Below are 14,713 nucleotides of genomic sequence, written 5' to 3' on the forward strand. Positions count from 1 at the left end.
TGGTACCTAAAGTAGGTCAGAAGGTCACAGCTGGGAGCAGATCCTTCTCATATAAGTTGTTTAAATCTAAACTGAAAACACATCTGTTTTCTCTGGCCTTATGTCCCAGACACAGTGTCAATTATTAAGTCCACTTAATTACAGTCACCCTGTTAAGCACAGACAGTGTTAAATTCATCTTAGTTAGGCTGTCCTAGTTAGGGTACCGGGACACTGTAGCACAAATATACCACTATAACCACATATTTAAGTCATACAATGCCACTGTCTGCCGCTGCTTGTTAGTTCTCTCCGAGACATGGAATCAAGAGCACAGACTATCGGAAGACTCCAGTGAAGAGACCAGCAGATAAATTCTGGTTCCTGACAACTGCTAAAAGACGACTTAGCATGAAACGGATGTTGGAAAAAATATATAAGTTATCATGCAATTACCTTTTATTTCCTTTTTGACATTTATATCTCACATGTATTAAACTGTATTATTCTTTTTAAAATGCACACTATATTTAATCATTAGTCTCTTGGATGAGAAACTGGTGGGCTAAAGGTTGTTTGCAGAACAGAATGACCGCAACTTGATAAGAGGAGGCCTACAGTCGCAGCAAATCAAGATAACAAGAAGACGTTGCGATGGAGCGTCTACCAAGAGACAACCCTACATGCAAATTATAAGCTTATATGGTGTGATCCTGTGATGAATGTACCGCCCTTTATTATATAAAAAGAAAGGAAGCGGAAGAGACGGCAGAGCTTTTGGAGGCATGGTCGTCTCTGTTCGCTCTCCTTGCAACTGCTTCGTGTCATATCTCTCAAAAAAGTGTTGGATAAGACGGATAACTCTAACAAACGGACCAGAGGATCACCACAGCCACCACCAACTAAAGCTTCATGGATTTTCAAATGGACCAGTAGCATCATAATAGATGTTATGTACACCATGACACTGGACTACACTTTGGACAACTGTAGGACTTTTTTTCTTATTAGACACCATTTGCAGACTCGCTCTACCCTGGAAGGGGTCCCTCTCTGTATCACTCCTTCCCAAGGTTTCTTCCTTTCTTTTTTTTTTGTGGAGTTTTTTTCTTTTGTTCAGAAGGTGTGGGGTGTCAACTGTAGGGCCTGTCAAAGCCCATTGAGACATACTGTATGTGATTTTGGGCTATATAAGAAATATATGTTGTTATAATCATGCGTTGTGTCCATCTATCCACCTGCAGTGACAGTTAAAAAAAAAGTTTTTCTCTCGAAATTTGCTCAGTAAAATACAGGGCTTTTACTGTTTATTTTTTAAAACATTAATTTACCAAAACAAACAAACAAAAAAAAACATTTAAGATTAAAATCTTATCTGATTTAAACATCATCATTTAATCAATTCAAACCCATATCAGTCATACATTGGGACATCCATGGAGATAAACAACTCAAGGAAACTGCCCAGATTTCTAAGTTTTTCCCTGTTCACTGGGGACGCAGGATGTAGAGGCTTGCCATGGCAAGGATTGGTGCACCGGTAGGAACACCAGGAAAGGGTCCTGATGATCCAGCAATATCGATGTGGGAGTAAGGCAGTGGTTTGTCTGAGTCCACACCATGCTGGAAAAAAAAATTAAGGCTTTTTAAGGATCCACAGAAACCCTGCAAATCTTGCATGTGGCCCTCAGATTAAAATGCAGCTTTCCTTTTTCCTGCAACTTATCCGGCCCAGTTATCTAGGAGGAAAAAGTAGGAAAAAAAAAACAACAACAACAACAACAAAAAAAAAAAAGACCAATGATCGAGAGTGGAGTACCTTATCCAGCCCTGAAGCCATGATGAGGAATGCTGCAGGAGTCTGGTGACCCCTGGGAGTGCCACTGGATGGCAAGTTATTTGACTGCAGGATCTCCTCGTACTCAGATTTGCCATGGTGGAACTCATAGTCCTCTCGTCGGATGGTGGAAACCTCAAACATGTCACCTAGACCCTCACTTGCTGCCATGTGCAAAGGTAATTAACAACAACAAAGTGGAGTGATTGTCACATGTGATACACAGCAGCACAGCACACGATGCACACAGTGAAATTTTCCCTCTGCATTTAACCCATCACCCTGAGTGAGCAGTGGGCAGCCATGACAGGCACCCGGGGAGCAGTGTGTGGGGACGGTGCTTTGCTCAGTGGCACCTCAGTGGCACCTTGGCGGATCGGGATTCGAACCGGCAACCTTCTGATTACAGGGCCGCTTCCTTAACCTCTAGGCCACCACTGCCCCCAAGGTAGTGGTAAATTACAAGGTAAATTAACTTATGTAATTATGAAATGTTTTGAACACATATTGTATTGGTTGATATTGTATTGGTCAATGGTCACCTGTCATGGCTGCCCACTGCTTACTAAGGGTGATGGGTTTAAAGCAGAGGACACATTTCGTTGTGAGCACCGTGTGCTGTGCTGCAGTTTATCACAATGACTTTTACATTTACAGCATTTATCAGACGCCCCTATGCAGAGCGACTTACAATCCGTAGTTACAGGGACAGTCCCCCTGGAGCAATTTAGGGTTAAGTGTCTTGCTCAGGGACACAATGGTAGTAGGTGGGATTTGAACCTGAGTCTTCTGTTTCATAGGCGAGTGTGTTACCCGCTAGGCTACTACCACCCTTAGTGGAATTACTTCACTTTCATTTTACAATAAATAAATTTTTTAAACGATTGATAAAAATAGAAAATAGAAATGGTCTACAAACAGTAAACAGATAATCTGGACTACCTTTCCGCCATGGACGATACCTACCTTTCTGCCACTGATGAGCATTTCCCAAATGGTGTGCTGGTCCATTGTCCATGATAATCTGAGGGTGGATATAAGCGCTCATTTACACTACATACTGCAAACACTAACATAGGAGGTTAAGTCCTATTTTGTGAGCCATGTAATTCATTAGCCTCTTTAATAAGAAGTGGATGGGTTTTGTGCTGCTGGTCTGCATACATACAGAGTAGTTGGTTCCCACTGCACGGATTGCATGTCCAGTCAAAGTGGCGATAGTGAAGAGGTGTGGACATTTCTCATTTATTGCCTGAGAAACACATTCAAATATACAATTACAGTATAAATAGCTGCTAATTGGGGGGTAGGCACAACACAGCACTATACAACACAGTACAGTCAAGCAACATTGCTCAGAACATTGCTCATTATGCATACACATGTAGGTAATAATCTCTACACTCTATGTGCCACCAGGTGATGGGCCAGACACATTAGGATGCCATCTGATGAAGATGATGTCTTTGCTGATGGACAACCTTAATTTCTCTTAAATAAATGAAAAATGTGTGAAAAGTTACTGAAATACATTGCATTTACATTTAATTCATTTGGCAGACGCCATTATCCAGAGCGACTTACAACGTGCTTCCATTTTACAATCAATGAAGTGATCAATTCTGGTTCACTAAGACTCCCAACTATGAATACAATATTTGTATTTGCTCTGTTGTAGTTTCTATACATAAGTAAGACAATAAGAAGGTTACAAGTTAATCTAAATATTCTCTAAAGAGGAGGGTCTTTAGCTACCGTTCGAAAGTGCTCAGTGATTGAGCTGTTCTGACCTCAAGGGTAAGTTCATTCCACCGCCGAGGGGTCAAGACAAAGAAGAGTCTAGATGACTGTCTTCCTTTTACCTTCAGAGATGGAGGGACCAGTCGAGCAGTACTGGAGGCTCGGAGTATACGAGGTATATGTAGCTACTGGGAGCCAGTGGAGGCAACGTAGCAGAGGGGTGGTGTGGGAGAATTTGGTAAGGTTGAAGATCAGTTGTGCTGCTGCATTTTGTATTAGTTGTAGAGGTTGGATGGTACCAGCTAGAAGGGAGTTACAGTAGTCCAGTCGTGAGAATACTAAGGACTGAACCAGTATCTGGGTGGCCTGTGTTGACAGATAAGGACTGATTTATCTGATATTGAAGAGAAGGAATCTACAGGAGCGGGAAAGATTGCTGATGTGAGTCGAGAAGGAGAGTTGGTTGTCTATTGTTGCTCTAAGGTTGCGGGCTGTTGTAGAAGGTGAGAGCTGTGAGTTGTCTAGGTAAATAGCAAAATCCTGGTGTGGTGAAGAATCTGCGAGAATAAATATTAGTTAAATTTTGGTGGGATTGAGTTTGAGGTGATGGGCTGCCATCCAAGATGAGATTTCAGTTAGTCATGTAGAGAATTTGGAAACAGTAATGTAGATCTGAGGGAGAAGATGAGGTGTGTTGTCGGCATATCAGTGGTAGGATAATATATATGAGGAAATTACCTCACCAAGTGATCTTGTGTAGAGGGAGAAAAGGAGAGGACCTAGTACTGAGCCTTGAGGGACACCAGTGTAGAGTCTACGTGAGGCAGAGGTGGATCACTTGGTAAGATCGCTCATCAAGGTAGGAAGCAAACCACTACCATGCTGAGCCCAGAATTCCAAGCCTCTTCAGGATAGACAAGAGAGTCTTGTGGTTAACGGTGTCAAATGCTGCAGAGAGGTCAAGGAGAATGAGTACAGATGACAGTTTAGCCAATCTGGCCGCATGTAGCTTCTCAGAAACAATAGTCTCAATAGAATGAGCTGTTCTGAAGCCAGACTGGTTAGGATCCAGGAGGTTGTTCTGTGACAGATGAAGTGATAGCTGATTGTAGACACAGCGCTCAATGATTTTAGAAAGAAAAAAAAAGAGAGAAACTGGTTGGAAATTGTTGTCTGTAGGATCAGCAGTGGGTTTCTTTAGGATTGGAAGAACCCTGGCTGTTTTAAAGGCAGATGGTACATGGCCGGATGTGATTGAGCTGTTTATGATATAAGAAATGAAAAGGATTAGGTCAGGAGAGATGGTTTGGAGCATTGCATTAGGGATTGGATCTAGTGGACAGGTGGTTAGATTGCCTCTAGATATAATTTGAATGATTTCATCTGATGTGAGTTTAGAAAACTGATTTAGCGCAGTTGCAGAATCTACCCTGGAGGGTAGAGTAGGATTTGTGGTGGAGAATGTAGTATTTGCTCAATTCTCCCTGTGAATAAGTTTTCAAAACCATAAGCAGTTAGGGAAGATGGGGTAGGGGGAGTCGGGAGGGTTGAGTATAGATAGGAATATGTTGTGGAGTTTTGAGGGTTGTGGGCAGAGGGTTGTTGCCTTGTAAAAAGCAGTTTTAGCAGTAGTAAGGTTAGTGGACAATTTGTGCAGAAGATTCTGGTAATACAGTAAGTCTGAGTCATGTTGTGATTTCTTGTATTTTCTCTCCGCTGCTCGAAGTACTCTTCGATTGTTGCGCATATATCAGAGAGCCAGGGCGCAGGGGGAGAAGTCCTTTTGGGTTTAGAAGATAGAGGACATAGGTGATCCATAGAAAGTTGAGGAAAGAATTAGTGGCTGTTTCTAGTGGTAAGGAGAAGAATGAGTCAGAGGTAGGGATCTGTGAAAGGATGTAGGAAGATACAGATGAAGGTGAGACATTTGAAGGTTGTGTTGAATGAAGGATAGATGGAGGATAGTTGTGAATCTTGTAGGTAGAGTGAGTGTGCAGGTCAGGAAGTGGTGGTCAGATATGTGAAGTGGCATGGAAAAAAGATTGGAAGTTGGAGAAGGGCGACTGAAGACCATGTCCAGGGACATTCCCTCCTTTGTGTGTGGGAGAGATGTTGCTGTTGGTCAAGGAAAAGGGGGAGGGGAGAAGGGGAAGAAGGCAAGATTGGAGACATTTGTCCCAAAAAATCTGACGATGAAGAGGAATTTCCACTTGTCCAACATGGCAATGATTCCAAGTATACATCCAAATCAACAAAAGAATTTTCTGGAATGCCCCAGCCAGAGCCCAGACCAAAATCAAATAGAAAATCTGGTTGAGAAATTTGGTTGAACTGCCTTTATACTTGATTAAGGCATTCAATGTGGCATAGTGTTGAACAAATTCTTCTCCAGCACATCCCAATGATTCTCAGTGGTAAGATCTGGACCTTGGTCTGTGAAAATGTCTCTTGCTCCCTGATCATCTCTTTCCTAATTTGAGCCTGATGAATCCTGACCTTGTTATCTTGTAATTAGGGATACTCATTTTGATTAATTTTCCCAACCAACAACCGCTGTTCGTTAACCGAACATTAACCAATAACTGATCAGATTAGAATATTGACACAGCCAACATACTGCCTCCAGCCTACCAGAGGGAACAAGACCAGCCGGGGAAACAGTGACCCAGATGCGGAAGTGGCCTGTATTGTCTGTAAGTGAGTCCCCAAACTCGCATGTTGATAAATATTAAATTCGAATTGAATTAAAATAGAACTGAGGAGTGTCTGATTTCTTTTTCTGTTGTTTTAACATGTGCGAACAACAGCACACATATCAACATATCAAGAACAGAATCTGGATTCACACAAATTTTCATGCACCTGCAGCATTTCTAATTTTTTTTACTTAAATAACAAATTAAGATTACAAAATGAAAAAGTTCCCAGCTGTGTGTCTGCTTATCATACTCTTTTTAATACCGCATAGCATATTTTGCAAGTCACTTCGTCGGCCTTTCTGTCGAAATGGTCCCACACAGTAATTAATAATAATATTAATAATAATAAAACAAATAAAAATTAACATTTTATACCATTTAACTGATAGTAATAATCGGTCAAAATTCCTTCTTTCGGTAACGGTTAAATGGTCAATATGAGCATCCCTACTTGTAATAGAAGAAAGAAACAGAAGAAGAAATTCACTGATGGAATATTCTGGTCATTCAGTGTCTTGTGTTTGTCATACAGTTTCAGGTAATAGTACTGACCTTCTCTTTCATTTCACAGAGTAGGTCAACCATCACCATGCGTCCCTCTGCATCAGTATTGCCCACCCGCACCCTGCGACCAGCACGGGAGACAACCAGCTCATCTGCAACATAGCAGTCTGACACACACACACACACACACACACTGAAAATAATTCCACTAATCCCCTCTAATTATTAAATTTTGAACAATTTTATATATATAAACAAAGTTAATATATATTGTTTCAAATTAGGGCTGCAACAACAAATCGATAAAAATCGATTACTAAAAGAGTCGGCAACGAATTTCCTAATCGATTCGTTATGTGGCGCGACGCGGAGACGTTTGATTATTAAAAAAAAAAAAACTTTATTTGAGCGCGGAGTGAACACACTCGGTCTCTCGCGCACAGATGCTAGCACCTCATAGACAGCGCGGAGCAAAAAAAAACAAACAAAAAAAACAAGCGGAGGTAGAGGTACATGGTGGAGGCAGAGAAATCTGCGCGAAAATATGCAAAAGAGACATGGCACCATGGCAATGATCCAGCACCTGAAACGCAAACATGTTGGAGTGTTTGAGGAGGAAGAAGGGAGTTCAGCAGCAGGGTAAGTCGCTACAGAATCCTACTTTTGTTCTGTTTTGAAGTGAGGAACCAGGTCCCTGGTGCTGGTGTTTCACTCGCCGCGGAGGAGAACTAGACGGGATTTACAGCGCCACCTACAGGTGTGGAGGGGGGATGAAACAGTGTTCGGACTGTTCTCTGCATCTCCGCGTGGACGACTCGCCTATTGTTTCCCTGAGCAAGACACTTAACCGTAAGTTTCTCCAGGGGGACTGTCCATGTAACTACTGATTGTAAGTCGCTCTGTATAAGGCCGTCTGGATAAATGCTGTAAATGTAAATGTTTACCTGTCATCCAGCTTGACAGGCATGACAAGTTAGCGTTAGCTCGTTAATAACAGTAGTAAAGCAGGGGTGCTATAGTTACATTTTTCAATCTGTTGTCATGTATAGCTACACTGCAAAAAAGCTTTTCTTACCTAGTAATTTTGTCTCGTTTCCAGTCCAAATATCTAAAAAATCTTAAATCAAGATTACTAGACAAGAAAAATGGCATGAGAAAATTAAGTGATGCTTAAAACTTCTGTTTGAGATTATATCTCATTAAAATTAGTTTTCTTACCCCATTTGCAGATAACCCTAAGTTTCTCCAGGGGGACAGTCCCTTGTTTTAAACAATCACTTAATTCTGAGATGTTTTATCAGAAAACAAGACATCATTTCTTATGCTATTTCATGTGTCTAGTAAATGTATCTTGATTTAAGATTTTTTAGAGATTTGGACTGAAATCAGGACAAAACTACTAAGTTAGAAAAGCAGTGTGTGTATGTGTCAGTGTGAGAGTTTGTGAGTGTGTGCATCTGCAGTGTAGTGTAGAGAACAAGTTCTGACATTCAAACAAATCCTGTTAAATTTTCTGATTTGTATTGTTCTTTATTTTTTTATAAATTATTTATCGTTCTGGCAGCTCAGATGGCACTTTATTTAAAAAAAAAAGTATATTTGGCAGATGTAAAGCATACATGTGTTAGTCCATTTTTATTTTATTATTATTATAACAGCTCAAGGAGCAACATGTTTGTGCACTTTCTAAAGATTTTGGTTCTGTTTTTGAATGGGTTGGAAATGAATGCTTTTCTTGTTGTTTTTTTTATTATCCGATTCTACGATTAATAATAATAATAATAAAATAATCAACCGATTAATCGAATATTAAAATAATCGTTAGTTGCAGCCCTATTTCAAATGTCTCCAGATCTTACCTGAACCCACACTATTACGCACCATTGCCATGGCACCAAACACTTTCAAATGCTTGGGTTTTAGTGTGACCAAGACCTGAAAAGGAGGAATAAAAATTAATGCTTCGAAAAATTGTGACTAGTTCTAACAGATCAAGGTCTACAGATTCATTTTTTGAGCATTAACATTTCTTTTGAACATATGGAGAAATTACCAAGATGGCTAACATCCATCATATGCAGATTTCACAAAAAACACAAAATTAGTTAAAAAAAAAAAAAAAAAAAAAGAATACCTGAAAAAACCCAGCCACAGCAGCAGCTCCACATTTGTCTCTGTGCATCCCAGCCATGATGCCACCAGCCTTAATGTCTGCTCCACCAGTGTCATAAGTGATCCCCTAACAAAGAAGACATGTTAAATACTCTGATCAGCCATAACATGCATAATATTTAGCTGCCCTCTCAGCACATAAGCAGCGCTCATATGGCTGACGCTGTTAAAGATTATGTGGTATGCAAAAAGAAAAACGATTGCCTTTTTTACACATCCATTCTCAGAAGCAGAATGAGAAAGCGGCAATGCAAAAATTAAATATCTGAGCAGTTGTCAGATAGTTGTTCACAATGACAATCATTTCACATACAGACAGGACATGTGCAATGCCTGTAATGTTCTTGTTAGTAGCAGAAGCTTTCAATTCTGGATCATTAACATGTTGCAATTTCCCACATGCATCAAGCCTTGACCGCCCATGTTATTTACTTTAGCGATCATAACATTAGGACCATAATACATTTACATTTACAGCATTTAGCAGACGCCCTTATCCAAAGCAAATTACAATCAGTAGTTACAGGGACAGTCCCCCCCTGGAGCAACTTAGGGTTAAGTGTATTGCTCAGGGACACAATGGGATTTGAACCTGGGTCTTCTGGTTAGATGAGTGTGTTATTCACTAGGCTGCTACCACCCTATAGAAGTAATAATAAATTGCTAAAAGTGTTCTCACCTTGCCAACTAGCATAAGTGTATTCTTTATGGCACCCTCTCCACAGTATTGCAATTTAATGACTCTTGCCTGGTGACGTGGAACACCTAGAAGACACAAATTCGGATTAATCACCAGTTCACCCTCAGTACAAATCTTCTGTCTCGCTTATCTTATGAGGCAACAACCAACCTTGAATCTTGCTGCGATACACAAGGTAAATACTCCAAGACAAAGAACAGTTTTAAAAACAAGGATTAAACAGCAACTCACCACTAGCACAGCGGTTGACTGCAGCCAAACAGGGGTATTCCTTCTCCAGGGCTTTCAAGTTACTAACCACAGAAACCTGAGACATAATGAGAGAGAATTCTTATTTGTGCCATTATGCGATTACTCCCTAAACCATGGCTCACCTCCACCGGGGTGTTTTTGAACAGCTCCTGAACATATTCAGCAACACGGGGAGCAGCCATGCGCTCAGGATCCGACCCACCAATGTCCCGGCATACCAGCCTACAGAATGTCAAAAGGCAAAACCACTGTAATGTAACTTGAGGGTCAAAAATTAAGCAGAATGCAAGATCAAATAACTGTGTACGAATATAAATTATTAGAACAATCTGGTGAAACAGTTTCACATCCATTTTCTAAATACACTATAATCTAATAACAAACTGATGTAAACAACTTTTCTACCCACAAGCCTCTCTCACCGTCCACTCTCCAGAGCAGTTGCCAGGTCAATTATAATTTTTCCTTCAGCATGATCCTTTACCCAAACGCCCAACAATGCCACTTTATGAGGTGAGGAGGCCACCTCACGCAGTTCAAGGGGCTAAGAAACAGATAGGAGGAATGATACATATTTTTCATTTGTATTCAAACACATTTTGCATATTTACTTGTGTATTTACCACAACAGTAAGCAGAATAGGGCTGTGCAATATGGACAAAATAATCATATTGCGATTGCGATTTTGGCAACTGTTTTAGTAAATTAGTAAATGTATTCAGTGCACAAGAAGTGCATAACAAAACAGTTCACAATGAAATAACATAAGTGTTTAATAAACAAACCTGTAGAAAAAAAATTGTCTTTAAAAACAGACATGAAAAAAAAAAAAAAAGATTAGTTAATCTCTATTGAATGTGAAGTGATTGTCACATGTGATACACAGCAGCACAGTGCACACAGTGAAATTTGTCCTCTGCATTTAACCCATCACCCTGAGTGAGCAGTGGGCAGCCATGACAGGCGCCCGGGGAGCAGTGTGTGGGGACGGCTTTGCTCAGTGGCACCTCAATGGTACCTTGGCAGATCGGGATTCGAACCAGCAACCTTCTGATTACGGGGCCGCTTCCTTAAACGCTAGGCCACCACTGCCCCACTATTCCAGTCATAACAATAAATAAAAACATAAATCAAAACCACAAAAACACATTGCTCTCTTAAAATTTTTTTTTTGCAAGAAATGAGTGTGAGATGGCAGCTGGTATCTTTTGTCAAGTGTTTGAATTAGTCTTTGGAAGCAGTCTTTACTGACTATATGCGCAGGCATCATATCTTTGCATATATGATAGGTGATTGCGTCGGTAATTTCTTTGTGCCTTTTTGATCCGTTCTCATAAGGCACAGCACTTGCACTTGCACATGCATGAACAATGGATACTTGTTCACTCTGTTCGGGCCGATGTGTGCTTTTGTTTGATTCGATGGACTTTGTCGACATGCATTGACAGTGTTGGGAAGGTTACTTTTAAAAGATATTCTACTAAAGATTACAGAATATATGCCCCAAAATGTAGTTTGTAGCATATTCTGAATACTTTGGATTACTTAATATATTGTCATGCTTTGAACAACTACATGTACAACCAGATATAATTTTTAACACATGCTTTGAACAACTACATCACAGATAATAAAAAACCCTGTTTTTCCTCAAACATTTCTTTACTTATGAAGCTGAAAAGAGGAAAGAGTATTAGACAAACATAAAATATGGCATAGAACAGTATTTACTGTTATGGTCACCAACATATTTCATCACTTAGTTAAAATAAAAAGTAGCCTTGCACAAGGAAAATCAGCATTTTCAATGACTGTCTTCCTGATTAGGACAAAAAAGGTAATATATAAAACAATTCTCAAAAATTAAAAATATACTTTTTTGGCATTTACTGTCAATATTATTCTTCTAAAGATCCTTCAATACAAATCAGATACTTAAAACTTAATGTGACTATGACAAAATGCACTTTAAACCTTGCCACCAGATATAATTTTTAACACAAGACTACATGGCCATTTAACAAAGGCATGCAACAAGAACCATCTAAGGTGTCAGTGCTGAACCTTTTGGTTGAAAACCCAAAAATCCAATAATTGGCTAACAATTGCCATAAACGTACTTGGAGAAAATGGAACATTTTGCGGAAATATTTGCCAATTTTACGTGCAGTATTACACGCACTATTAAGCACACTTGTGCTTGCTCTGGAATGGGCAGGTGGCAGCAGACGCACACGTGTCCTGGGGCTTCGTGGCCGGGGGGGGGTAACAATATATTAACTTTTTTTGCACACTATGATTAATTTGAATACATGAATAAAAGGAGAAAGAAAAAAAATAAAATAACATGAATTTTACAGGAATCTTGTCACAAGGTTTCAGATTATGGTGCACATAATCACCCTTGTATGTATGTTATGTGATAATTTTAATCTTTTAAACTGCAAGATACAGATACAGAGCTGTACAACCCTAGTTGAAAGACTCAAACCTCAAACATATTCCCCATTAAAGTAGTCATGTAAAGTAACAAAAGTAGTCATGTAATGTAACAAAGTACAAATGTCTCATTAAGTTTCCTTTTTTTTTTTTTATATACCTCTTTAAATCTTCAAAAATAAATCATCCTTACCAGGTAAAGTACTTGTAGGGCTCCTAGCACTGCTGCCAGGGTGCTCCTCTCATAGCTGCTGTGCGGGGGACAAACCAGCAGGGGACGCTGCAAGCCTGCCCTCAAAGCCCTCACAAAAAAGGAAAAGAAAATAAAAAATGAGAGGCAATGAGTAATATTTACTTCTTGACACTACTTAATCTTTGCACGTGCAACAAACCTCTTGATCCCTTTCTCAGCAGCATCAGCAAACCTTCGAACATCATCATAGTCACGATTCACTGGCCCAGTGGATGCAAACACTAGACGGTTGCCAGGGAGATCAGGTACCTTCAACACCACAGTTTCGTCTTCTAGCCCAGCATCCACCTGAGAAAGGGGAGAGGGATGGAGAGAGAGAGAGATAGGTAGTGGTTGTGGGTTAAGCAAATGCAGTATCTATTTCAGAGTGGCTGCACAGGCGCATTCATTGGTGGGTCTCACAAAAACACAACACTAGTTAAACATTTACATTTACATTTACAGCATTTATCAGACGCCCTTATCCAGAGCGACTTACAATCAGTAGTTACAGGGACAGTCTCCCTGGAGCAACTTAGGGTTAAGTGTCTTGCTCAGGGACACAATGATAGTAAGTGGGATTCGAACCCGGGTCTTCTGGTTCATAGGCGAGTGTGTTACCCACTAGGCTACTAAACCAGTAATAGCATCTGGTTTACAGCAATTAGTATTTAGAATGAGCCAAAACATACTAAAAACTTACTAACATTCAAAATTCCTAAGCTAACCTCAAACCCCCAAAACACACTATGAACATATGTGTGAAGGGTAGCTAAAGAGTAGGAAAAGGATTACACATATGTTAATATAAACCAGTGGCTTTTGGGTTCTATCTAATGTGATTGTTTTAAGCATGAATGGTCTGCAAAGCAGAACATACATTCTCAACATAAATAAACAAATGTTCTGAGGAAGGATGGTGTAATAACTCACAGTGCTGTAGTCCCCCAATGGTTCCTTAATGCATCCCAGCTCAGATGGCAGGCTGTCACAGGTATCGGTGATGACAATTATGCCATCATAACTAATAAGCATAAAGAAACCCCAGTCAGAGACATCCTACCTCTGATTACATCTTATCATTTGAAGGTCACTGAAAGCTCTGCATTAAAATACTGAGATAACAGGTTTGAATCCTAGTTATGCTTCTTCAAACATATAGCAGAATCTACCCAGGAGGAACAATTATTTTAAGGCAGGCCTCAACTACAAACCGATGACTTAAATTGGATGGTAAATTCAAATTCGATCTAATTTAAAATTGTCTCATAAAGAAATCCCACCCTGAGAACCATATGATGTCATGTGGGTCTTACTTTTTATCCTTACAGTTAGTAGTGAAGTCAATGGGCTGCACACTGTAAATGAGAAACAGAAAAATGCAGTGAATAATTTCTTCCACCAATCAAATTGATTAAACCAAAAGACACTTATGGCTAATCCGACAGCAATTTTATTGAGTGCAGCTGAAATCTAGACTGACAACAATATTCAAAATCTTCCCATTTCACTACTTTAATGGGGAATATAAAAATGTATAGAATTTGCCAATTATAATTTTTTTTTAATTTGAAACAGCAAATAAATAAACAGGCAGCATACCAGGTAGACATTTCTTCTAATCTTGGACGACAGCACGGAGACAGAGACGAGGAACAGTCACAGCTTTCCCTCCAACAAACTCATGTGATCAACTGAGCGCAGTTCTTTCTGGTAATAGCCGGGCTCCAGTCACGTGGTTACGATGACGCGCGATTTCTAATGGAGGGCAATAAGTAAAAACGTCGTTTCATTGAGTCCGTGTTGTGCGGATTTAGACCCAGTCTCTAGACAGCAACACGGGCAATAACCTCGTCACACTGCATACCGACCTGCTATTTGGGGAAAAGAAATCAACCTAGTCAGAAATGCAATTTTGTACTGATTTCTTGCCACGACAGTTATGTTTGACGCTTACATTGCGAGGTGTAACCGCTTCTCCTTATCTCGGTTAGAACGAATAGAATAGCCGTAAACTACACAAAACATGCGCATCTTTTGAGGCGACACAACCTCACTACTTTACTTCCTGCCCTCCGCCTCAATTTCGCGCATTGACGTGACGTCACTTAAAATCGCCGTATTGTAGTTTTTCTTATTTTTATAATAAAACGATTCT

The 14,713-nt window shown here is 40.0% G+C and overlaps 1 protein-coding gene across 2 annotated transcripts; it reads right to left on the reverse strand.

The window, feature by feature from the left end:
• Positions 1-1,260: 1,260 nt before the first annotated feature.
• Positions 1,261-14,665, reverse strand: LOC114799449 (putative aminopeptidase W07G4.4). 2 transcript variants are annotated; one of them, XM_028996115.1, is made up of 17 exons: positions 14,513-14,665; positions 14,158-14,313; positions 13,872-13,913; positions 13,489-13,579; positions 12,716-12,864; positions 12,517-12,625; positions 10,306-10,427; positions 10,006-10,105; positions 9,863-9,938; positions 9,611-9,696; positions 8,894-8,998; positions 8,619-8,694; positions 6,808-6,926; positions 2,985-3,068; positions 2,783-2,840; positions 1,799-1,980; positions 1,261-1,602 (listed from the first exon to the last, which is right to left on the reverse strand). In XM_028996115.1, the coding sequence occupies exons 2-17, from the start codon at positions 14,166-14,168 to the stop codon at positions 1,468-1,470; spliced, it is 1,545 nt and encodes a 514-aa protein (XP_028851948.1). In that variant the 5' UTR covers positions 14,169-14,313; positions 14,513-14,665; the 3' UTR covers positions 1,261-1,467. The 2 variants fall into 2 exon arrangements, with proteins under 2 accessions (XP_028851948.1, XP_028851949.1); XM_028996116.1 differs by having other exon boundaries at positions 14,427-14,566.
• Between the last annotated feature and the right edge of the window lie 48 nt (positions 14,666-14,713).

This window comes from Denticeps clupeoides, chromosome 11 (genome assembly GCF_900700375.1).
Source record: "Denticeps clupeoides chromosome 11, fDenClu1.1, whole genome shotgun sequence".
NCBI lineage: Eukaryota > Metazoa > Chordata > Actinopteri > Clupeiformes > Denticipitidae > Denticeps > Denticeps clupeoides.

Excerpts from the sequence above, each read along its gene's own strand:
- LOC114799449 (XM_028996115.1), bottom strand. Across the intron at positions 6,927-8,618 it reads GCGTAATAGTGTGGGTTCAG|ACTGCTATGTTGCAGATGAG; the intron begins GTAAGATCTGGA and ends TGTGTGTGTCAG. Across the intron at positions 2,841-2,984 it reads CAGTGGGAACCAACTACTCT|ATTATCATGGACAATGGACC; the intron begins GTATGTATGCAG and ends ATCCACCCTCAG.